At 52.4% G+C, this 24,895-nt stretch overlaps 2 protein-coding genes across 5 annotated transcripts in view; one reads left to right on the top strand and one right to left on the bottom strand.

The window, feature by feature from the left end:
* The window catches only part of NISCH (nischarin), a 32,980-nt gene extending 16,058 nt beyond the window's left edge, over nt 1-16,922 (bottom strand). For all 3 annotated transcript variants that reach the window (XM_058560466.1, XM_058560475.1, XM_058560484.1), the window contains exons 1-9: nt 16,803-16,922; nt 14,530-14,613; nt 13,646-13,828; nt 5,580-5,628; nt 4,498-4,661; nt 4,036-4,131; nt 2,611-2,706; nt 1,229-1,381; nt 473-541 (exon numbers count right to left, since the gene is read on the bottom strand). In XM_058560466.1, coding sequence (XP_058416449.1) covers nt 473-541; nt 1,229-1,381; nt 2,611-2,706; nt 4,036-4,131; nt 4,498-4,661; nt 5,580-5,628; nt 13,646-13,828; nt 14,530-14,613; nt 16,803-16,895 — 987 coding nt within the window. In that variant the 5' untranslated portion in view covers nt 16,896-16,922. The remainder of the gene's footprint in view (nt 1-472; nt 542-1,228; nt 1,382-2,610; nt 2,707-4,035; nt 4,132-4,497; nt 4,662-5,579; nt 5,629-13,645; nt 13,829-14,529; nt 14,614-16,802) is intronic.
* A 198-nt stretch (nt 16,923-17,120) lies between these two features.
* TNNC1 (troponin C1, slow skeletal and cardiac type) lies at nt 17,121-21,362 on the top strand. 2 transcript variants are annotated; one of them, XM_058560453.1, is made up of 6 exons: nt 17,121-17,211; nt 19,915-19,945; nt 20,160-20,306; nt 20,576-20,690; nt 20,931-21,067; nt 21,151-21,362. In XM_058560453.1, exons 3-6 carry the CDS (start codon nt 20,237-20,239, stop codon nt 21,180-21,182), a joined length of 354 nt encoding a protein of 117 aa, XP_058416436.1. In that variant the 5' UTR covers nt 17,121-17,211; nt 19,915-19,945; nt 20,160-20,236; the 3' UTR covers nt 21,183-21,362. The 2 variants fall into 2 exon arrangements, with proteins under 2 accessions (XP_058416436.1, XP_058416425.1); XM_058560442.1 differs by lacking the exon at nt 17,121-17,211 and adding an exon at nt 18,446-18,484.
* The last annotated feature ends 3,533 nt before the right edge of the window (nt 21,363-24,895 follow it).

Raw genomic sequence — 24,895 nt, 5'->3', positions numbered from 1 at the left:
CTAACGGTGTGATGGGCCTTCCAACCAACAGTGACCAGTTCCATAGGTCGGCTCCATTCCCTCAGACTGCTATGTGGGAGGGAAGCTCCTCTTTTCCCCTGCAAACGCCCCGGCCCAGTGGCACCCCTGCAGAGGCAGTGTGGCCCACAGCGCAGGTGTCAGCTTTGACAGTGCGAGCTGTCCGTCTTCATGATGGAGCTGCATCATCTTCATCATGCTCCATTTGTACTTATGCATCTTTTCTAATTCTTTGGAACTAGGGCAACAATCACTCAGTACATCGTTGGGACCCTAGAAGGACGGCTGCAGCCTCTGCCCCCGCAAACCCTGGTGCACCTAGACACCTTTCATGTGCCTATGAGAGAAAACCCCAGGGTATGGCCAAACTCTCAAGGCTGCGTCAGCCTCCTGAACTTTCAGGGACCTTGTGAGAAGCCCGCAGGCAGCAACGGTCTCCAAAGACATTAATTACCTGTAGGTTGTCCACGACCAGCACTCCATTGTGACTCAGATCAAGGAACTCAATCTTTGGAATCAGTTTCTTGTGAAAGAAAAGACAACACCTGACATTACTCTAGGAGGCTGGAGCCCACGTGGCCTCTGCACATGGTGGACGGACACCCTGGGACTCTTCCTCCTAACCACGGACTCCCGGGTTGGCTGTCCCTACAGAGCCACATGCAGAGACACTTCCTGGTGCCCCCCCAGCAGCACGTCCACAGGAACACACAGGGCCTCCAGTGCTGAGCACGTCCCACTATCTTTACAGAGCGCTTGGCTTATGAAAATGACAAATGGCAAGGTCCCAGACAGGGAAGGAAGTCCATCGTCCTTCTTCAACCCTGCCCACACCCACGGAGAAGCACAAATATAGGAATCACATTCCCATCGCCCAAATGCCATCTGGATGTCACTCTTACATGGCACATCTGGAATCTGTGGAGTGATTCTTCTGCTCCCCTCCTTGGGAGTAGATTTCATCACCCACTGTATTTGTATTTCTATTACATCAAATGTACATGCAATCAACATGCTTCATTTGGGTCTAAGTACTACCTCACCTATTTTAAATAATCCCATTTTGAAATTAATTTAAAAATTGCAGGCAATGCACAGAGCATTGGATACAGGATTTCTGTGGTCCTTCCAGAAAAAGCCAAGTTAAATACCCAACCTCAAGGTTTGGTCAGGCCAGAGAAGCCCCTGGCGGCCGCAGCTGAGAGCGTACCACAGACTCATCGATCTCAGAGATGCTGTTGTGGCTCAGGTCTAGAGTGGTCAGCGCTTGCCATGTGGGGATGACGGCAGTCAAAGGGCCTTCCAGGGCTGTGCCTTCTGGCTCCCACTCATCAAATTCCGAGGCTTCGGGAACAAGGACTTCCTGTGCAAGAACATCTGTTGAGCACCATACTCAGGCCCTCACGCAACGCTCACTGGGAGCATAACCATTGCAAAATGTCAGGAAGGGCCTGAGCATATTTAGCATGTGGAAGTGAACTTGCATTAAACTGGGGCTTTGGTTCATATGTTTTTGAACGATTGTGAAACAACTGAAAGGCTTAGCAACATAACAGCCACTTGGAATATGTTCTGGCCCTGTTTCTGGAGCAAATGATTTTCAAGCCCACAAGGGCCTTTTGCTATATGGCAATGCCTTTTCTGGCTTAAATTTCAGAGGCTGAAGGTCAGAATTCACAGCGTTTCCAGGCAACTGTGCTTTCCAAGCTGGCACTGTGGTCCCCACTGCGGACAGCAGGCCCTTTTAAGGTTACTTCAAAGGGCTGAAATCCAACAATGCTGAGACAAGGGCAGCAGCACAGGGACACCACCAAAGGGGAGGGAGGCCAGCCTCCTCGCTTTGACTTTTGATGCCACAAGACCTCTCCTCTCTCAGTGGATCACTTCAGGCCCCTTGAGCCAGGTGGCAGGGGGTGCCTTGCAGAGGGACAAGGTTGCCCAACACCCCTGCTCTCAACACAAGCCTCCTTCTTTCAGCCAGTAAACCTCAAATTTCACCAAACTCAAATCTTGATCAGACACTGTAAGTCATAAAAGTAGCCGCTATGCTTTTTCTATGCCTGGCAAAGGGTTTTAACATTACTAAGACACACTCCATAAAAAGGTAAATAGAAAGGAAACCTCTTGCATTCTCAATTCGAGTATTTCTATTGCTCACATACGAACAAAAGGGACTAGCATACCTACAACCTCATCTGTCTCCTTCAAGTCCACAGAGAATATAAAAACAAGTGCCAAGCAAAGGCTTTTTTAACTTAGAGAAACACTTATACCTATCTGATAAACGTCCTGCTACTTGCCACTGCTTAACAATTTGTTCATCAAAAACCAGTGACTTTTTTTTTGGAGGCAGGGAAGGGACCCAGTTCCTTAAAATATCTTGTTTAAAGTGTTGATCTTTGATGAAGACATGTACCAAAGCATCCCAGGGGCTGTTAAGCACTGGGAGATTCCTCTGAGTGTGTGGCTGCCCAGGCCCAGAGAAGGTCTGGCCTCTGGTTTCTGAGATACAGCACCCGTGTTCACATCTACCCTCGGGGGGGAACTACTGCACAGGAGACAGTCCCCAGGCTGGAAACAGGTAGAGCTCACCTTCATCGAGGTTGCTGAGAAGCGGACACTCATTGTGGCTAAGGTGGGCTTCGACACAACCAGTCCCCGGATGTTCTTGGCATCACAGTGACTTATCTGGAACAAGGAAGAGCCACATCTCAGAAACAGCACTGTTGCTCTGTCAGAAGTCCCAGGAAGTGGGTGTTTGTCACCCACACACAAAAGGAGCACAACCATTAGCAAACCTGAATCCTTAGAGGCAAGAGGCTACTCAAACCCTAAGTCTCTCTTTTTCTCAATTTTTAGCACTAACTAAACATTCTCTGAAGTATCTAGTAAGGCTCACAACGAACTGTGAACTCCCATTTTCTCTGTAAGAGCTGCTTGGGGCTTGGCAGGTAGATAGAAAGTGTGGGCCATGGAAACCAGAGATGGAGAGCGTGGTGGGCCCTCTGGCTCTCCCAGCTCCACTTCACTGGCCTCGCTCTCCTGCAGTGAGGAGGGAGGGGTACAGGCTAAAGCACACTCCCACGAGCCACCTGTGAGTGCTACACGGCCACAGACCTGACCAGTGGAGCCTCAGCCTGCTGAGCCAGGGCTGGGTCAGGCACCCCTCTAACTTCCAGTCCTTCCTCGACCTGCACTGGTTGAGGCACACACCACAGGTTCCCATCTAGGGAAGTGGCCTCAAGGTCTCTGAGACAAGCCCAGAATGTTGCAGGCAGAATAGTCCAATGGGTAGTAGAAGCTCTGGAGTCAGACTCAGCTCAATTCAGATCCCAGCTTTCCCCTCATTAACTATGTGGTCCTGTCCAAACTTCCTTACCTCCCTAAGCCTCAGTTAACTCAGCTGTAAAATGGGAATAAAAGTGCCCACTACACAGGGCTGTTGGGAAGATTCCACTGAGGAGTATACATCAGACATGGGGCACAGGGCTGAACACAAAAGCCACGCTCAAGAAATAGATGCTTTAAAACATTTTTCATTATTCCTTACTGAGTCCCCTTTCATTTTAAAAATGGTAACAAAATTGGCATCACAAACCCAGTTCAACAGTGAATAATGTGAAATATTTCTTATTAGGTGTGGGCACACCAGGGGCCAGAGAGCCCTCAAAGCCCTCTGCTGATCTGCCTGACCCTCAGCACGTTCACTCGAACAATGAGAACACCCAGAAGAGCTCGGCGCTGGTGCTCCACTCTGTCCAAATGCTGCCCATGCCAGGGGCAGAGACACGCAGACCAGCCAAGAGCAGCAGAGGCCCCTCTTTCTCTGCCTTCAGAAGGGCCTGACTTACCAAGATGGAATCTACCACACGCTGCCCAATACGAAAGCAACAGTGCCTTACAAGTAAATCCAGACACCCAACATCAAAAACATTCCCTAGTCACAGACAGTCAGAGGCAAGACGATGCCTGTGCAGGGCTCAGCCGTGCCTGCACTCCAGGGGCCCTGGGCCTTACCTCCACTTGATGAAGAGACTTGAATATTGACAGATCGAAAGGCAGGAGCTGCTCCTGAATGTTGCTGGTGCCAAAATGTCCTTCTGTGCCAGACACCTGTGGCCATATACATGGCTTGAATTAGGGATGCTGCTGCAACCACCACCATCCACGTTCAGGGGGCAGTGCTGCAGCACTGACTCGAAGCTTTGCTTGGTGATGTGAGGCAGAGTGGGCACGACCCCACTCACCACTGCCACGGTCAAGTAAGCAGGCTCAAGCTGAGGTTTAAGCAAGGAGACATTGGGTCATGACTGCCCCCTGGTGCTCACAGCCAGAAGGGCAGTGCCAAGAACACCAAAGGTGGCCTTCCTTCCCCCATGGCCCATACAGTCTCCTTCACACACACCGCCAGCCAGTGAGCTATCCAGCTGCATGGCCACAACCGAGTGGCTCTCCACGACCTAGCAGCCTCAGCTTTACCTTAAGGTACTTAAGGCGACAGGTGAAGTCCAGGATGTGCCCAAGGTCAGTCTTGGCGTCCCCGCTGGCACACGTGGGCTTTCCCTGCTGCAGCTGCTCGGTGACTGCATACAGCTGCAGGGGCCCGATGACGAAGACCTGGCCGGCCCCCAGGAGCTGTTCTCCTGCAACAGCCATGCCCCTCAGGGTGAGCACCTGGCCCCGGCCCAGGCAGGCAGGCAGAGCATCTGCCCACTCAGCCAACAGGTAACAAGCATTTGGTAAGCACTCATGTGCACTGTGCCTCATCAAGATGAAGCCACGGCCCTGAGCATATAAGAGTAGCTGCCTTCCTGAGCTCATACTGGGCACAGGGCAGACCCTGGACACGTGATTACAGAGGAGGGAAGGGTCATGTGAATGGGTGGCCAGGGAGCCAGGCTAGGCTCAGTCAAAATCCGAGGCACTGAGCCAGGATAAAGCTGATATGAGGCAGCCCTGTGGACAACAGACCCATGCTTGCAACCTCCAAGATGCAGGCATCTTGAGGTTAGGTGCAGGCCTAAGATGCCAGCACAGTGCAGGGCCTGAGAGCAGGTGGGGGTTCTGAGCCAGAAAGACTGGCATTTGGTCCTCACTCTGCTCCTTCCGGGTATGTACCCTCAAGCAGGTTGCTGGGCCTCTCATCCTCAGTGTCCTCATCTGCACCTCCTAGGGGGAAAGCAGTAAGATGCCAAACACAAGGCCAGACCACAAGCAGCACTCATGTTAGCTACATGTTCTCTGGCAGGGCCATGACCCAAGGTTGGCTTCTGTTTGCTACCTCAACTTTTTTAGGTAAGGACAAACCAGATGCAAGAGGGCAGCATGCCACCCAGCTTCCAGAACTCCACCGTAGGGCTCTGGAACAGATCCTGCAGGGCAGGGAGGTGGGCAGGCTTGGTTCAGGGTTCAGGGCTTTGGGTAGCCCCAGGGAGGTGGGGCCTGGCTGGGACTCACTCGGCACAGCACAACAGATGGAGCTCTGTGCCAGTCTGGAACCCTGGTCACCCGACAGGGTTGGGCAAGTTGCACCTAGTGTTTCGGGGCCCTTGGCCATGTACCTCTTTCAAAGAGCTCCTCAGCCAGTGCTGCCGTGATGCCATTTATCTCCTGCAGAGAAAAGAAAACCCAGTCAGGAAGTTCACCTGCCCCCAGTCACCAGGACTTGAGCATTCCCTGCTTTCGACCCCCTCTGCTGCTGCAATGCCAGCTCTCCAGAAAGTTAACCAAGATAAAGGCAAGAATAAACCTACTATGAATCAGGGCGCTTAGAAAGGGAAACTAAATATTCCCAGTTGTATGGACATTTGAGATGTCTTTTTTTTTGTGTGTGTGTGAGGAAGATCAGCCCTGAGCTAACATCCATGCCAATCCTCCTCTTTTTACTGAGGAAGACTGGTCCTGGGCTAACATCTGTTCCCATCTTCCTCTACTTTATATGGCATGCCGCCACAGCATGGCCTAACAAGCGGTGCATTGGTGCATGCCCAGGATCCGAACCCGGGCCGCCAGCAGCGGAGCTCGTGCACTTAACAGCTACGCCATAGGGCCAGCTCCTGAAATGTCTCTTCAAAAGAACGGAAAACAAACTAATGCTGCAACTCCAAGCCCACACAGGCACTGGCTGAATGCACTCGGCTCGGAGGCTGGTAGAATTTGGTCACATCAAGGGCTGGCTAGGAAGCCAGGAGTTCCCACAACTGGCTCTGGGAGATCCCAGGAGAGGGCGTGGAAAAGAGGAAGTCCTGTTTCTTCTGGAAAAGAGGTTTCCATCACCCTGGTGGGATAAAGGACCTCCCAGAGCCAACCCTCCCTAAGAATGACCATTTCTACTTTGTTTCATGTTCCAAAGGCATCTTAGGAGAGACTGTATACTTGTTCTCTTCCACTTGCTCATCCCTGCAAGCCTTGCAACAGTAACACTCACCCCCAGGGTCATGAGAAAGAGGCAGGAAAGGATTTTCTTTTAGAATGATGTGATGAAGGAGGCATGATGAGGACAAGCCTTCAGTCGTATTAACAGCTAATGTGCTGGGGTCTTAATTCACACTGGGCATGGCCCGAGCTCTTGCTGTGTACTGGCTCACTCAAGCCTCCCAACGCCGTACATGAGGAAGACGTTATTTTGAACCGTGTACCACAGAAGAGCTAACTGAGGTGAGAGCTGCTATAACTCTCCAATTTTACACAGCTACACACTAGCAGAGCCACACTCTCAAGCACTCAGCCTTGAAGCCAGCCTCTCTGTGTACACAACCAATTGCCTCAGCACTTGAGTGGTATAATCGTGGGCTTGGCAGGGCCTCAGCCCCACATCCTGCAGGTAAGAATTTTAACTAATTGACAGATGGCAGCCCACAGGATTTTTTGTAAGCAGGTCCAGATGGAGCTGCACAATCACCTTCATAACTCACAGGAGCATCTCTGCCACCAGGATGTGCCATTCACACGTGTATGGGGCTCCAAAGGCTCCAGGCTGCTGGAGACAGGGTGTCCTTTCCATGTTTTTCTCTTTGGTTCTGTGCCTCTTTTTTCTCTTTTATACATAATGGATATTTTAAAGGCTCTTTGTAGGCTGCAAACACCTTCTCCCCATCCGTGCATGCCCGTACCTTTGTGCATGGTGGTTTTCCTGACAGAGAGAGGTTTTTCATGTCTTCCTTGTTTAATCTGTGATTCTTTTCCTTTGTGACTTCTGGGGCCTCTTATCCCACCCCAAGATTGTAAACATATTCTCCTAATTTTTTCTTTTAGCACTTTATGCTATCTTTTTTTAAAAAATGTGTTGATTTCTTTAATCTGCTTGAAATCCAGTTTATACATAATATGAGAAAAACTCGCCTCCCCCCAACAAATGGACAAAAAGCCAAAGGGAGAAAAATGAGCAAATACAGCCCCAGCATCAACGGACTCAGTCTGGCAAGATGCAGGGTCCAAAGGAAAAGGGCCACGAGAGGGGCAGCGCAGGCTCTGAGGAAAGGCTCTAGCCAGTGAGAGGAGAGGCTGTCAGTTCACTGAAGTTCAACTTCAGTCTCCTGCAACAGCATAAACTCAATTACATTTTCCTTGGCTGCTGTGACAAACTGAAGATTAGGAAGAGCTTAGAATGATCCAGAGGCTCACTTCTCTATCAACACTTTTGAGAACCAAGCCCTGTCTCCAAATCACTACTTCTCTATCCTCCCTGCAGCCAGAAACACCTGAGGAGCCGAAAGCTACAGATTCCTGAGCAGCTCCCAGGGGCTGCGGATATGCGCCCACCTCAATTCCCTAAGAGTAGCTTCCAGGCCTCTCGGCCCCGTGTTCTTTCCCAGCCCCGTGTTCTCTCCCGCCTCACATGGGAAAAGGGCTCCCTGCCCACCATCAGTACCTAACAACCCCCACCCCCAAAGTTACATTTCTTCGGGCAGCTGGCGTCAACAGCCCCGCTAAGGGGAGAGGACTGGAATTTCCGGAAAACACAGAAAGCTGAGAGATAGTGGGGGCCAAGGGCTCATGCTAAGCAGAGAGCGCTTTTCACTTTTGAGCAATCTAAAACGCAAACTATGTAACAATTTCTCTCCCTGCTCTTTGGGGCACAGGAAGGGCACTCTGCTGCAACACTATCTACTTCGTTTCCCCGGCTGATCTTCACCTTGGGAGACACTTTAATCAGAAAGGAACAAAGAAATGCCTCAGCCCTCAAACCTAGAGCACTGGTCTCAGAGAAGCATTTTGTCTGCATCCTCAGAGAGTGTTCTAGTTAAACTGCGGCATTGTATGCAGAGTCAGGCCTTCCCCTGCCAGGAGACAGGGGCCTTGGTGGCCCTCAGAGGAAGCTGCTGCTGATATGGCCAGGAGGTATCTGTGGGGACAGGTGACTCCCCCACACTCCCCACCCAATCTCTGCTGAAGGGACTTGAAGTGCTTCGGGGTGCCACAAATGTCAGAATTAATATGTATCTTTTTTTTTTTTAGTTTGATGTAGTCCCATTTGTTTATTTTTTTCTATCGTTTCTTTTTTTGTGTGTGTGAGGACGATCAGCCCTGAGCTAACATCTATTGCCAATCCTCCTCCCTTTTTTCCCCAAAGCCCCAGTAGATAGTTGTACGTCATAGTTGCACATCCTTCTAGTTGCTGTATGTGGGATGCGGCCTCAGCATGGCCGGAGAAGCGGTGCGTCGGTGCGTGCCTGGGATCTGAACCCGGGCCGCCAGTAGCGGAGCGCGCGCACTTAATCGCTAAGCCACGGGGCCGGGCCCCAATGTGTATTTTTTAAAAAAGACATTCTTTATACCTCAATAAAAATTTCAATAAAAAAATTACTAGCTATGTTTAAAAACTGTAACACTGACCCCCAAATGTGTTACAGACCAGTCAGCCACCTGCCAGAATCACGCGTTGGTGTGCAGCCTCAGGCAGCGTGGATGTGTTAGGCTGCAGCTCTGCGACTGACATCCTGACCGAGCACATCCACGCACACGGAGCTCGTGAGCAAGTGTGCCCGCCACCGATCCCCCTGCCCTTGGTGCATAACCCCTGGCAGCCCGACACTTTTGCTTGGCACATGTTTGAACACAGAGTGCTTGTCAGTGGGGCATTAACAAGGAACCCAATTACATGTCACCATGCCATTTACACACACACTGAGGGTTGGGGGTCCCTATTTAACTTTTATTCATGTCTGTGATGAGGCATTCTAGCAGGAGTCAGGTATATTACGAGCGATTTGACTTTAAAAATTCCCCATTGAGGGGTTCAAGCCTAAACTTTAACTGAAGAGGGCTCCAAGACTGTAAGCAAGTGGCGAAGAATCTGTTATCATTTACAGCCTCAGCACTCTGCAACTAAAACAAATGACAGAAATAAAATGGATGCTGAGGCCAATGCTAAAATGGTAACAGTTCCATTATAGCTCATGATTTCAAATTTTAAAAAGCGTCTTTGTTCTAGCCAACTAGCTTTAAAGTAAGAAAATGATCTAAATGCCACATCTGAAGAGAACTAAGTGCCTTTCCTCACTAGGACCGTGGTAATTGGCTGGCACCTGGCGAGCCCCCGCCACAAGCCCATCGCTCTTTTAGGCCCTTTACCTTCACTGCAGTCTCCTGCAATCCTCAAGGGCCTGGGGTCATCACCCTCCAGCTCACAAAAGAGGAAGTGGGACACAGAGAGGTTAAATGACTGACTTGGTATAACCTGTCAGGAAGCAGCAGGGTTGGGAGCTAACCTCGGCTCTGCTTGCCTCCCAAGTCCAGAGCTAGATGTCCTGCCCCAAAATGGTGTGCTGGAATTCTCCATGGGATTCCACTGCACTGAATTTGAAAATCTCTGCTCTCAGGGTTCTGGGATGACTGTCACTGAGGGTCCAGGAGTCTCAGGGCACAGCTATCTGGAGAGAGACAGCACAACAATAGGCCAGTACCCTCTCACTGCAACCCAGGGCTGCACCAGCCCCCAGATTCCCTGTCTCACAGCTGGCTGGGGAGAAAAGCGGTGCTTTCTTTCACTGTCATTAAAATCCACACCGCAAAAGGATGAAGTTGGACCCCTACTTTACACCATATACAAAAATTAACTTAAAGTGAATCAAAGACCTAAACATAAGAGCTAAAACTATGAAATCCTAGAAGAAAACATAGTTGTAAATCTTTGTGACCTTGGATTAGGTTAATAGTTTCTTAGATATGAGTCCAAAAACATAAAGGAACAAAGGAAAAAAAAATAAATGGAGTTTCATCAAAATCTAAAACTTTTGTGCTTCAAAGGACACTATCAAGAAAATGAAAAGATGGTTTACACAATGGGAGAAAATATTTGCATATCACATTTGTGATAAGAGTCTAATATCCAAAATATATAAAAGAACTCCTACAACAACAAGACAAGTAACCTAATTTTTAAAAGTGCAAAGGATATGAATACATTTCTCCAAAGTAGATATGTAAATAGCCAATAAGCATATGAAAAGAGGCTCAACATTAGGCATTCAGGAAATGCAAATCAAACCACAATGGGATACTAATTCACATCCACTAGGATAGCTATGAAAAAAATGGACAGTAACAAGTGCTGGCAAGGATGTGGGGAGGTGAGAAATAGACATTGTCAGTGGGAACATAAAATGGTGCAGCTGCTGTGGAAAATAATTTCATAGTTCTTCAAAAAGTTAAACAGAGTTACCATATGACCTAGCATTTCCACTCCTAGTATATACCCAACAGAACTGAAAACATATGTCCCTACAAAAAAACCCTATATGAATGTTCATAGCAGCATTATTCATAATAGCCAAAAAGTGGAAACAACCCAAATGTTTATCAACTGATGAATGGATAAACAAAATGTGATATATTCAAACAACAGAATATTAGTCATAAAAGTATCAAAGTACTGATTTATGCTTATGAACGGACCTTGAAAACAGTATGCTACGTGAAAGAAGCCAGTCACAAAGGCCATACATTGTATGATTCCCTTTACATGAAATATCCAGAATAGGTAAGTCCATAGAGACAGAAAGTAGATTAGTGATTGCTAGGGGTGGGGGAGGATGGGAAGTGACTGCTAATGGGGACAGGGTTCTTTTTTTTTTTTTTTTAAAGATTTTATTTATTTATTTTTTTCCCCCCAAAGTCCCCGTAGATAGTTGTATGTCATAGCTGCACATCCTTCTAGTTGCTGTATGTGGGACTCGGCCTCAGGATAGACGGAGAAGTGGTGCCTCCGTGTGCGCCCGGGATCCGAACCCCGGGCCACCAGCATCAGAGCACGTGCACTTAACCACCAAGCCACAGGGCCGGCCCTACAGGGTTCTTTTTTTGGGGTGATGAATTAGATAGTGGTGACAGATACACAACTTTGTGAATATAGTAAAAACCAGGGAATTGTACATTTTAAAAGAGTGAATTTTATACGTGAATTATATTTCAATTAAAAAAAAAATCCACACCGCAGCTAAATAGGGTTCCCTGGGTCCACCCTGTCCAACATCAGCCCCACAAGAGGTGGAGCTTGTTGGGAACAATTTCAGAGAGGACACTGATGGCACAAAGGTTACAAGAAACATTCCCTAAGAGCTCCCAGCCTGTAGAAAAGGCTGACAAATCTTTTAGACCTTGTTTGTTCAAATGCATTTGGAGATCTAATCTAGTGTTTCTCAATCAGGCGTAATTTTGCCCCTCAGTGGGATATACGACAATGTCTGGAGACATTTTTGGTTGTCATAACTGGGTGGAGGAGGTGCTACTGGCATCTAATGGGTAGAGGCCAGAGATGGTGCTAAACAATGCACAGGACAGCCCCCACAACAATTACTCAGCCCAAAATGTCAACAGTGCCATGAATGAGAAACCCTGACTTAATTTAATGATAGGTCAATTACTTTTAAATCCTTGGATTTATATAACACAGGGGCCCGTTTGATAAGACCAATTTCAAAAATGTCCATACTGCTCCAAGCAGTAGAGCATGCTTCAAACCAGAACTACAGATGTGGGCCGGCCCCAGGCCCATCTCAGGCAAACCCATCTCCAAAGAGCAGTCCAGGCCTTTCCATGCTCAGAAGTGGGCAACCCTGAGGCAGCCAGCAAGATGACCTCCTCAAAGGCTCAGGTCTTAAGTGACGAGTTAGACTTTCAAAGGGCTGCTTATTAACTTTTATCCTTAAATAGCTAATCAAAGGTTTCTTAAAGTGCTGTGTTTCTTAAAATACTAACCAGGAAAGTTTATCTGAAACACTCCCATAAGGAATGGAAATTTTTTCTCACATAAGGAAAGAAAATGTAAAAAAAAGTCTACAACAGGAAACTGCTGCTAACCACATAGATTGCTGGTATGCACTAACTAAAATTCAAAGTGTATACACATCTCCCATCTGTAAATGCCACCCTTTCTCCCACACGGCCCCTCCAAGCTTAGGGGCCCAATGCTAGCACTTATCACCAAACTTCCAGGCTCTATCCAGTGCTCCAAGAAAGGTTCAGCTGTCTTACTCCGAAAACACTTCAAGAAAGTTGTGTTTTAAACATGTTTGGGCCTTTACGACCAGAACCCACAGGTCTCTTCCTAAAACGTGAGCCTGAAAAGGGAGTGGATTCTTTCCTATCTTCATCACATAAAGGGAAAACAATTAAATGTAAATTAGCCAAATATCTATCATCTAGAAATAACTACTCCAGGTATTTTGGTGTATAACCTTCTAGAAGTTTCCTAGATAAGTATATGCATATAAATCTTTTCTTTTTAAAATAAAAACGGGACCATACTCTACATACTGTTTTACTGCCTGCTCTTTTCATATAGCAATATACTTATTTTCCTATGTTAACAAATCCACAGCCACACTATCATTTTTACAGCAGCCTAATATCCAATTATACAGTTGTACCCTTTAATTTTTTTAAAAAAATTGCTTCCTGTTGGACTTTTGATTGTCTTCGGTACCTGGTTACAATCCTGGAATGACCACCTTTGTACCTAAATCCTTTCTGCAGTTGCCTGATTTTTTTCCTTAGAATAAATTCTCCAAAGTAGAACTGTTAGCTGTTTTTACCGTTTTGGTTTCACACTGCTGAACTTCCCTCCTTCAAGTATGACACCTCATCCCGTCACCAGCAGCCCATGAAAGCTGTTCCTCCATCCAGAAGGGAGTGCACACCTGCTCCATGATATCCACTCCCATCAGAGGAAGGGATCTACCCTCAGCCTCAGCACTAGGACCCTGACGATGCTTCAAGACGGCAATATTCTGCCAACACAGACTGATCCCTTAATTAGTCTTGAACTGTGAACCAACAACTCAACACTAGTCTACACCAGGTGTCAGCTGTTTCTACTTTATCCTCATTCATTTGGATGGAAACTTAGCTTAAATACCCACAGGCTGTTTTTGCTAAACAAAATGCCTTGTGGCGGAGGAAAACCTCTCTCTCTGTGGCCACCGTTAGTCTAACTAAGGCAGATTTATCAACGAACATGCTTCTGTCCACACCCCATCCCCATCAGGGTGATGTCTGTCCATTTTCTAACCTCAGGGTCAAACTCCAACCCACCTCTCCTCAAAGCTGAGGTCTGCACTGGCTTGCTGCCTTGAGTTTTGGCAGTTGCGGCCTTGCAGGAGAAGGAGAAAACCCAAGAGGAACTTACGTAGAAGTGAAAATGCAAGAAGTGGGCCAGCACCCTCGGGGCCACGCCCGGGAAGGCAGCCAGGAGCGTCTGGAGGTAGACCTCCAGATCCTTCTCCCGCTTCTCCACCAAGCTTCTTGAGTTTTTCCCAATTATCTTTTTGGGCGGAAGTAGATTTTTATCAATCTTCCTCTCTGCCACAAGCTGTAAGAAAACATAAACTTGTCAATCAAAGACCAAGAGGTGCTGTGACTGCCCAAAGACAGAGGCAAGCAGCCTGAGGGTAGGCGCTTGTCCCAACTTCCACAGCCCCTCCTGGCAGTGGCACCAGGATTAGGGATCAAACTAGTGCATCCAGGATTTGGCCTCATCAAGTGCAATTAGTATCAGAAATACCAACACAATTCCATCTGGAGACTTTGGAGGCATTCAGAAAAGTAATACCTCCAGGCCCCTAAAATCACCATCCTTTTCAAACCAGAATGAAAACCAGTCAGGGCGGTGGCCTGTCTCTAAAACCTCATGCTGCAAATGACCCAGAGAAAGGCAGCTCTCTCCACAAGCTAAGAAAGAAATGGAATCACAATCAGATACTACAGCACAGGCTCTGGAATAGTCAGGTGGAACAAGACCAAACCTGTTCCCTCTCTGGGAAACTCCTAGCATCTCACATCCAAGCTAGGACCCGAAATCTTAAAACTGAAGTTCAAATACGCTCCTCGCACATCGTCTCATGCTAGGGTTGAACTCCCAGGATCCACCAGTTCTTTTGCCAATTACGTTAATAAACTGGTTTATTCAAGAACACTATAGGCATTGCTCTAAAACTAATGCGTGGCACAGTGGGAACTTAACCTGAAAGCTCCCAAGCTCTGAGACAAGGGTCTCCAGATCTCGAGGGTTACCTTTTCATGCAGGTCATGGAAATCGCTGTAGCGGTGCTTGACTGTCCACTCGTGGCTGCCATCCGTGACCTGGATGATGTAAACCTAAAAGGGAAAACCCACAGCCCCTGCCCAGCGAGCAACAAGGAGAGTCCCGCCCCGGCCCCAGCAATACCTGCAGAACTAAGTTAGGCTGCCCTTGCGCCCCAGCCTGTGCACCTGACACTTGCCAAGCAGCAGGCCCCCACTCAGCCCCCTCCATGGCCCTAGCACTGGATCTGGCAGGCACATTGGGTAAGTCTGTGCCTTTATTCCACTGTGAGGACCGGATAGGAAAGGTGACTATCGGGAAAGGTGACTATGGATCAAGCCATCTCTAGTTTTTTTGCCTCCAGGCAATTCAAAGCCCAATCCAACCTGAGCTGTAGGCAAGGCCACCCCTTCCAAGGGAGGCAGAACAGGGCCGTGTCTGGCAGGACCAGCTTCTCTGCTGTATTCTTTCCCCAGGTGCCCTGACAATATTCTGGAAGCAAGTCCTTTTCCAAACCTTTCAGCTGGTTCATGGCTGTCATTTCTGCTGCGGAGCCAGGAGTCAAGGGACTAAAAAGCTGATGGGAGGGCAGCGGAAGGGCAGTGATGGACCAGCAAGCCCTAAGGGAAGGCAGTATGGCTCACCAGTTAAGGGAATAGGCCTTGGAGTCAAGGAAGACCTGGGTTCAAAACCTGGTTCTGCCATTTCCTGGCTGTGGCTTATGTATGAGTCACTCACGTAAGTGACTGGGAGCCTAAGGTCTCTCCAAGCCTCAGTTCTTCCATCTTAAAATCTGGTAGGTTTCAGAATCAAATAGGGTAACGCATGCAAAATACTTTGTACGGGGCCTGATACGTAGCAAGTGTTCAAGAAAAGATAGGTGTGTTAGTAATACTCAACTCAGCACACCGGGAGATGAAATGGTGGGGTGGGCCTGATTGCCACCTCCCCCACACCCATTCAGAGAAGGGGCTCAGACCTGAGGAATGAGGAGAGCTTTTTAGAGCTGACCCTCCAGCTGATTGCAGCCCATGGGTGGCCAACCAGCTACCAGCTCAGAGACCTCAACCCTCACCTAGAGGAGGCCCCCTGGTCCTAGTATCCTGCCCCTCTCTGCAGCATGCAGGGAAAGGGGAGGAGAAAATAAGGCAGCTGAAGCCTCCATGGAGGAGCAGCCATTTCTCCAGGGCCGGCTGGTTGCTCCAGGATCCGCCCCCAGCCTCTCTTCCCAGCCTGGCAGGTTCTCTCCCCATCCCCCAGCCCAGGAAAGGAGCAAACCAGAGAAATGACCCTCAGGAGGAGGGTTAGGATGAGGGCCGAGGGGGTGGGATGAAGGCAGGGCCAAAGACCCCCACTCACTCCCAGCCTCCCGGGAACAAAGGACAGACGGTTGGGAGGTGCTCAATACGCCCCCACCCCAGAGTCAGTCCTTGCCAGGCAGCCTACCAGGCCCAGAGGCCTGGCGTTCAACCCCACCCAGACCCAGAAGGGCCTCCACCTCCATCACAGTCTCGAACTCCCCCCCTCCCCGTTTTCTGTCTTCCATCTCCCCCAAAGCCTTCAAGTGTGTGTGGGGGGGGCTTGCTGCCCCAACTGGCCCCCACAACCCAAAGCCCATAAGCTTCCTGGGTCTTGCACTTTCAGCCCTGAGCCACCCCCTCAATTCCCCCGTGTCTGGGCTCCATCTCTCCCTCATTCTTGTCTCTGCTTGACCCCCAGGACCTCGGGACCCCAGATCCCTCTCACTTCTAGAGCAAATTTCAACTGCGACCCCAGGCCCCCAGATCAAGGCCCCGCCCCTTCTCCTTCTTCAAGGCCTGCAGGGCTCTGACCCTTTCCACCGATTCCATCCATCACAGACCCCCTTCCCCAATCCCCCTCCTCCCAGACCCCCGTCACGTCCTCCCAGGCTGGCGCCCCTCCAGGCCTAGAGGATCTAGAGGGGGCTCCGCCTCATCTAGACATCCCTCCTCTCCAGATCCCCTTTCTCCCCAGATCCTCCCCACCAACCCTAGCCTCCTTTTCTGAACGCCTACCCCTTCTCCAAGCCCCCTCCCTGGGCCCCACCCCAGGACCCTCTTCCCGGACCTGCGGGGCCCAGACCCTTCCCCAGATTCCCCTATCCCAGGCCCCCTCCTCGAAATCGCAGCCCCTCTACCACATCCTCCCTGTCGCGGGGCCCAGACCCCCTCCCTAACTCCTCGACCCGGACTCCGGGTTCCAGCCGCCAGCTCCGGTTCCGGCGCCCGCGCCCCCGGCACACCGTATACGTGTCCACCAGCTCAGAGCCCACGACGCGCGCCTCCTTGGCCGGCTCGGCCCCCTGCTCGGGCCCGAAGCTGCGCCCCTCCGCCATGTTCCGGGCTCCGCCGCCGCCCGGCGCAGACTGGCAGCAGCAGGGGGCGGGGTCAGCGTCTTGCCGCCCCCGGGCATCCCCCGCCCCCCGCCCCCGCCGCGCGCCGCGCCGCCAAGTCCGCCCCGCCGCCGGCCAGCGCCCTCGCCCCGCCCCTCGCGCGTAGTTGACGGCTGCCGCCGACGCGCGTGCGCAGGCCGCGCGGGCCTTCTCGCTTGCGTAATCCGTACCTGCGGGCGCCCCCCGCCGGGCTCCTGGCCCCCGGGAGATACTGAGGCCTGGGGAGGGGGCAGCTCTGGGCATTGCCACTCCGACCCCGGTAGGAAGGGCGAAGGCCTCGCAGCTCCCGGGCTACCCGAAGCAAGTCACTGCTCCGCCTGGCCTCGGTTTCGCCTTCCGGAAAAGGGAGGCAGTAATCGTGCCTCACCTGGCTCTTGGGTTCATTATCTGTAGGGCGCGAGACGGTCGAAGGAGAAGATGTGAGCTGTGCTTAGAGCCCGAGCAGGGAGAGTAACTCTGGGCCAGTTCTTAACCTCTCCAAGACTCGGGGATCTCTGTCACGTGGGCTGCTGGAGACTAGAGTGGGTTAATCCATGCAGTGCCCTCAAGCAAGGCAGGGAGCTGGTGTGGTTATCAAAAGGGGGCTCTGTATGAAGGGGGGGTGTAGGTGGAAGGAAGGGATATGTGCTGGCCATTGGGCACAAGAGGAGGGTTTCTGGTCCCAGAAACTACAGTGCTGGCTGGAATGGAGGAAGCACAGGCACAGAGAGGGAGCCCAAACCCTGGGGAAGATCCAGACCTAGAAGAGGGGGGAGGTAACTGGAGAGGGACAGTCTGGCACAGATGGGGCATCTGTAAGTGTGTTTGTTGGATGACTGACTGCGTGCCACTGACCCAAGCCCGGAGCTAGTACTGCTTTTGCTGGGGAGATGAAAGATGTGGGCCATGGCTCCTCTGGCTGAAGGGCTCCAGACCACTCTGTCTGACGGTGGCTCAGTGACTTCCTTCTCCACCAGTTCCACAGCACTGTGCTCAGCTTGGCATTCAAGGCTTCTCTTGGCAGGGCCCTATGCTCTCAGTCTCTCCTTGCATACTGCTGCCCCCAACTCCAGAGGGGTTTAACTTGAGGCAGGGACTGCCAAGCCAGCCAGACCTTGGGCAAGTCACCACCCCTCCAGGAGCCTCAGTTTCCTTATCTGGAAAGTGGGAGTAATATTGCTCACCTTCCTGGTCAGATGGGAGGTTGAGCTGCTGTGTGTAGGGACCTGCTACTTTGCAGCTCTTGTCCTGTCCTGGGCTCATGTTTTCATTCAAGAAACCTTTCCAGAGAGTCCCCTGGGGGCCCTGGGGGACAGAGGGAAAGAGACCTGGTCCTTGCAGCCCTTCATCTGCTCCCTGCCTTGGGCAGAGGACACAGGGACTCAGGCCAGCCTGAGATCACCAGGACCGGAGGAGGGGGTGGAGGATACTATACGCAGGGGTGGGCTGGGCTGGGAATGCAGTGGGGCAGGGCTATTTAAGCCCGGGCTGGCTGGCAACCCCAGCAGCCTTCCCTGTGAGCCGCCAGCATGGATGACATCTACAAGGCTGCGGTAAGGGACGGGCCTGGGAAGGGCTGGGGTGAGTGGGCCCACTAGGGGCTCACTCAGCTCAGGTTAAGGTTACCCCAGGGAGGTGGTGGGGACCAGGCCCTCCAGGAGGCAGTGGGTCTAGTGTTGCCGGTGTGGAAGGAGTGAGGGGTTCAGGGTTGGAGAGGAGCCGTTAGGGTGGGTGGAGGAGGAGGTTGCAGCTTTTAGCATCTCCCCTGTCTCCAAGTGTCTGTGGTCTGTCTCTTGGCCGCATCTCTCTTCATTTGTGTCTCTGGTCTCTGGATCTTTGCCTTTCTCAACCTCTTTCCATCTCTTTGTTCCTCCTGCGCTGTCTCTCTCAGTCTCTGTCGCTGTCTCTCTGTCACGACCTTCCACAGCTGCCCCTCACATTCTGCTTCTCATACACTCGCAATCCCCCTCCCACCTCCAGCCCCTTGGCTGGCTGAGGATGCTGTGGAGGGTGGGACTGGGGTTGTGAGGAGGGGCTGCGGAGCTGGAGTCCTGAGCTGGGGAGGGGGCTTTGAAGTCTGAGGCAGTCAGGGTAAGACTGGGCATGAGGAAGAGCTGGGAAGAAGGAACAGAGACTGGGGGCCTCAGCGCCCATCCGGCCTGGCAGGCTGGCGCTCAGTGGCTTAGCAGGGGGTGAGGGCTAGAGAGTGGTCACCCCAAGTCCCTATAGCCTCCTGGGGTCACTGAGGGGCTTCAGATGCTATTTCATCCCAGAGGGGGTCCTGACCTCCCCCCACCCCAGAGACAAGGACATCCGGCATAAACAGCTGTCCACAAGGGAAGCCTTCCCTCAGCCCCGTAAGTCCAGCCCCACTCCTGGGCAGGGAAGGGCTACAGCTGGCTCTGGGGGCGCCCCTGCCTGTCCATGGAGCTGGGGGGCCGCCCTCCACCCTGTGCCCATACAAGGCCTGGCGGGGCTGGGGATGGACTAATTTTGGCTCCTGAGGCAGCAGCAGGCCAGGGGGCCAGATAACACTGTCCCACCCCCTGCATGCCAGAGTCCCCAGAACAATCACCAGGTTTAACTTTGTCCCCCGTTAAAAATAGCTCAGTGGCTACCCTGGTCAGGTTACAGTGAGTGGTTTTGACCACCCCCACATTGGTTTCATTGTCCCAACCTGAGGGACAGCTGTCCCTCAGGCCACCCTGCTTGGGTTTCAGCAGGGGGGCTGAAAGGGCATTGTCACCTTGGCCCTGGAGAGGGTGCCCACCTGTCACCCAGGCCCTGAGCCCAGCCTCAGTGAGGCCAGCTGGGGTCACCTCAGCACTTTGGGGGCTAGGAGGGAAGACTGAGGCCCCTGCTCTGTGGCCTGGAAATAGCCTGCCTCTTCCTGGCTTCAGTCTTCCCACCTGTGGAATGGGTTGGTTTCCTTCACAGCAGCTAAGGCCTGAGTCTGAGTCCTGAGGCTTCTTTTCCTCTCTAGGTAGAGCAGCTGACAGAAGAGCAGAAAAATGGTAAGTACCCCGACACACATGTTGGGGAGCAGCAGCGCCAGGCTGGGGAGCATGAGCACCCGAGGCTGGAGGTCAGAGACTGGGGTCCCTCTTCCATGACCTCAGAGGTCTTAGAGGGAAGTGGGCAAGTTGGCAGGTGGTCCCAGGGATCTGGCTTTCTGGGGTCCTGGCTGCTGAGCCCTGTCCACTCTGCCTCCTCCCCCATCGGACACAGAGTTCAAGGCAGCCTTTGACATCTTCGTGCTGGGTGCCGAGGACGGCTGCATCAGCACCAAGGAGCTGGGCAAGGTGATGAGGATGCTGGGCCAGAACCCCACCCCTGAGGAGCTGCAGGAGATGATTGACGAGGTGGATGAGGATGGTGAGCCCCTCTACCCACCCCTGCCCAGACCCATAGCACCCCCAGCTCGCTGGGGACCTGAATCCTGCCTCTGCCACTTATCCCTCTGTGCCGTTGAAGGAGCTGTTTAGTCTCTCTGAGCCTCAGTCATCTCATCTATAAAATGGGCATAATGACCACACTCACCTCACAGAGTTGGTGTGAGGGTGCATTGAGAACACCAGGGTCTAGTGTCAAGGGCAGTGCCAGCCTGACCGTCCCTGTCTGATGGCTGTACTGTCTACCTCCAGGCAGCGGCACAGTGGACTTTGATGAGTTCCTGGTCATGATGGTTCGGTGCATGAAGGATGACAGCAAAGGGAAGTCTGAGGAAGAGCTGTCTGACCTCTTTCGCATGTTTGACAAGTGAGTGTGTGATCCTTCACCTCTGACCATGACCCTAGCAGAGCTGGGGAAAGAGGAACAGTCTTGTGACCTCGAGGCCTCAGTCTCCTATTCTGTACAATGGAGGAGTGGGATGCCCCATCTCCCAGTGGCCCTGTTCTGCCTCCAGGGGTTGTGGATCGGGCTGCCTCTTCCCCTCCCCTGCCCCCACCATGGGTTCTGAGGCCCCCCTCACTCCTCCCCCTACCCCGCCCCCTGCAGAAATGCTGATGGCTACATTGACCTGGAGGAGCTAAAGATAATGCTTCAGGCTACGGGTGAGATCATCACGGAGGATGACATTGAGGAGCTCATGAAGGACGGTGACAAGAACAATGATGGCCGCATCGACTATGATGGTGAGTGAGCGGTACTGGATCTCGTACTGCCCACGCCCTACCCAGCCTCCACATCTGACCTACACCTGCCCCTCTCTCCACAGAGTTCCTGGAGTTCATGAAGGGGGTGGAGTAGACGTCGACCTTTGCCCAGAGCCACCAGTGCCACCTTCCAACTTCAGCGGGGCCCTGGAGTGGGGGCAGGGGGTCGGGGTCCCCAGGGTGTGAGCCTGGGCGTGTCCTTGACGGTGGGCCCTCTATGACTGTCTCCCCCAGCCCTGTCCTAGGGAATGCAAATAAAGCCCTGCTCCCTGGAGGCCTGGCGTCTGGCTCTCATTCCCAGGGGCTGTGGCCTCTGCGCCAGGGACCACTTCTGCCCTGATAACTGTTTCCTTCCCCATCCCGGAGCCCGTGCTCCAGCCACCCCTGCCCACCACCTTCGGCAGGAGGGCTCAGATTAGATCGGGACTACACACTCCATACCCCCTGGCTCCTTTCTATAACTGCTGATGCCCAGGCCCCATCTCCAGCAATTCAGCATCTGGAGTCTGTAGTGGCCCAGGAATCTGCATTTAACAGGCTCCCCGGGGCCATGGCTTTGGTTGGCCAGGTGGCAGCCAAGGGGTCCTGCACTGCAGTGCCTGGCTAGGCCCTGGGTACCACTTGGCATGGCAGCCCCAGCTCCTTCTCAGCTCTGGCTGGGGAGAGGCAGGGCACTGGGGGGCTCAGTGGGCCTGCAGCTCTAGTCCCTCTGCCCACTCACTTGGATTTCCTGCTGACAACATTGACTCCCAGGGACCGAGGGGCATATCGTCTACTCTACGTCCCCTCACCTGTTTGACAGGTGAGGACCCTGGGGCCCAGAGAGGAGCAGGGTTGTCAAGGTCGTCCAGGGAGTCTGGAGGAGAGCCGAGCCGCTGGGCTCCCAGCCGAGGGCTCTGTCTCCAGGTCCAGACCGGCATAGTTTCCAGTTGCCGGGAGCCTCGGAGGCTCCAGAACCCACTTCCCCTCCCTGACAAAGAATGGAGGCATGAGGCCTGGTGGCTCTCAGCTTAGAGGGGATGCCCAGGCCAGAGCTGCAGCCAGGACAGTGACACGGGCCTTGGGGAGGGTGTGCCGTAAGGAAGTGGAGGTGTCAGCAGGGCGGCTTGCAGGAGGTACAGCTGCCACAGTGCCTAGAATGTCACAACAGCTGTCCTTGCTCCACCCAGCCACTCCACAGCCTCCCCACCTGTGCCCCAGCCTTGGTGTTCCCCAGACAAGCCCAGCATTCTGGAAATGGTCTTAGAATTCTGGAGATGCCTCCAGTGGAGGCCAGAGCCAGCAGGAGCTGCCTGGTCCCTGGTGAGACCTGGTAGGAGAGGAGCAGGCCTGCCCTTGGGAGCTGGAGAATTTGAGGACCTACATGTACACCCAGGAATTACAACATCTCAGGAGAGGAGGCAGGGCCACAGCGGGCCGCACCACAAGCCAGTCTACCAGTTCCATGGTTTAGTCACACACCTACCATGTGCCTGGCACAGCCTGGATGCTGGGATCCTTCAGAGGGAGGCCCAGTCCCTAATTTTGTGGAATTTACAGTCAACTCAGAAAGACAAAGAGAGAGACGCGTGCAGTGAGGAAACCAGCTCAGTGCTGGAATGAGGGTTGTAGAGGTGCGGTGGCCATGAGATAGAGTGGTCTGGGAGGGCCTCCTGAAGGAAGTAGCACTGAACTGAGACCTGAAGAACCACAGGGAACCAGTCATGGGAGGGCATGAGGAAAGACTGGAGCATCTCAGAAGCAGAAAGGCTGTGTTGGGCCAGGTGCCCAGCCCCGGCAGCCATAGGGCGAGAAGGCCTGGTGGCTCTCGGCACAGAGGCACAGCAGCACAGCGGGGCAAGAAGGGTGGAGGGAGGTGCACAGGTTCAGGGCATATTTTGGAACTAGAGTCGACAACTCACTGAAGGATTGAATGTGAGGTGTGAGAAGTAGGGAGTCAAGGGTGACCTTGCATTTCAGGGATGAACTGCCATTCCCTGAGGTATAGAAGCCGGGGAGAGGAGCAGGTTCTTGGTGGGGTATCAGGAAGTGAGGTTCCTTTGTTCCTTTAGATTTTCTTTTTCGCAATTTTTAACTTTTCATTTTGAAATTTCAGACTTGCAAAAATAGTACAAAGAACTCCCATTTACACTTCACCCAGCTTCCCCAAATGTTAACGCCTTAAATAGCCACGGGACCACGCTCAAACCCAGGAAATTAACACTGACACACCGCAGCTAACTCATCTGCGGACCTCACTCAGGTCTGTCAGTCACTCTACTGAAGTCCTCTTCCTGGACCAGGATCCAGCCAGGATCACATGTTGCGTCTTGTCGTCCTGTCCCCTTACTCTCCTCCAATCTCTGTGGTGGTTTCTCAGTCTTTCTTCGTCTTTAATGACCTGACACTTTTGAAGAGTACAGGCTGGTTATTTTGTAGAATCTCATGCAATTTGGGTTTATCTGGTATTTCCTCAGGACTAGCTTCAGGTTGTGCGTTTCTGGAGGGACAGTCACAGGAGACATGGAGAGTTGTTTGTCCGTGTCAAAGTTGAGACGCCTCTGGGACAGGATGGTGGGGATGTCAAAGCGAGGCTGGACTAAGCGAGAGGGCAGAGGGAGAACTATAAATTCGAGTGTCGTCAGAGTAAGAAGTGCTTCCCCAGCCCCAGTCCTGGATGAGGCCCCCCTGGAGAAGGTGTGGAGAGAGAGGTGGCCCAGGACTGGGCACCGGGCACCCCACGTGGGCAGTCCAGGGGAGGAGACGCGGCCAGTGGGGTGGGAGAGACCCTGGGTGAGCAAGAGGCCCTGGGAGCCAGGAGGAAAGGAAAGAGGCATTCAAGACAGCTGATGGCCCTGGGCTTAGGGAGCTTGGAGGCCCCCGAGGCCTTGGCCACCTGGACACGAGGGCTTCCTTGGAGCGGTGGGATGGGAGCCCGACTGGAGAGCGCCGGAGGAATGAGGCGAGGCAAAGGGGAGACGGCGAGTGTGGACAATACTTGTAATCTTTTGCAAACTCTCAGGGAACAGAAATAGGCTGGAGCTTTGGGGAGATGTGGAGTCCAGGTATACTCATTTAAGGAGGAGGGTCAGAAAATGGCCTGTATGCTGACGGGAACAACCCAGCGAAGCTGGAAAAGAGGTGACACAAGACACAGGGACAGAGTGGCAGAAGGTGAGCGGCTAGGGGTCTCTGGGGGCTCAAGGCAGTGAGGGAAGAATTGTGGCAGTGGGGATACTGAATGTAGGTGGTGGTCACGTCCTTCTTCGTGGTGACTTGGATGATGGGTGGCTGAGGTGGGGGGAGGAGAAAGTGATTGTCAGAGAGGATGACAAGGACCTGAGAGGCCAGGGGGCACCCAAGGGATGTGGGATGCTAATGGGATTGGGGGAGGAGAAGAGAGACACCCTAAGAGTTAAGACCTCTGTGAACAAAACAGGAGGATGGCTGGACCAGCTACAAAGAGGGTACACAGGGGGTGGCTGGTGCCTTAAAGAAGTGGTCCACAGGGAGGGAGCTCCGTGGGATTATGCCATATCTCTGTTCCAGAATGAGGTTGGTCGGGGATGGACTAGGGATCCATTCCTTCCAGGCATGCCCACCCAGAATTCTAGCTGGGAGAGGCTGACCCTCCACATACCCACCTGGTGGCACCTGATGCATGAACACGCACATCACCCATGTATATGGCCAAGGGCTCACAGCTCCCACTGGCATGTGGCATTGCACTTCTCTACATGCATCACTTCGTTCTGTTTTGCTGCCTTCAGTCCTCTCCATTTCTTTTGCGCTGTGTCATTCTTTGCCTGGATAGTGCTTCCTCCATGA

This window comes from Diceros bicornis, chromosome 2, assembly GCF_020826845.1.
Source record: "Diceros bicornis minor isolate mBicDic1 chromosome 2, mDicBic1.mat.cur, whole genome shotgun sequence".
NCBI classification, from domain to species: Eukaryota; Metazoa; Chordata; class Mammalia; order Perissodactyla; family Rhinocerotidae; genus Diceros; species Diceros bicornis.
Note: the sequence above shows the minus strand (reverse complement) of the source record. Positions and strands in the feature narration are given on the sequence as shown.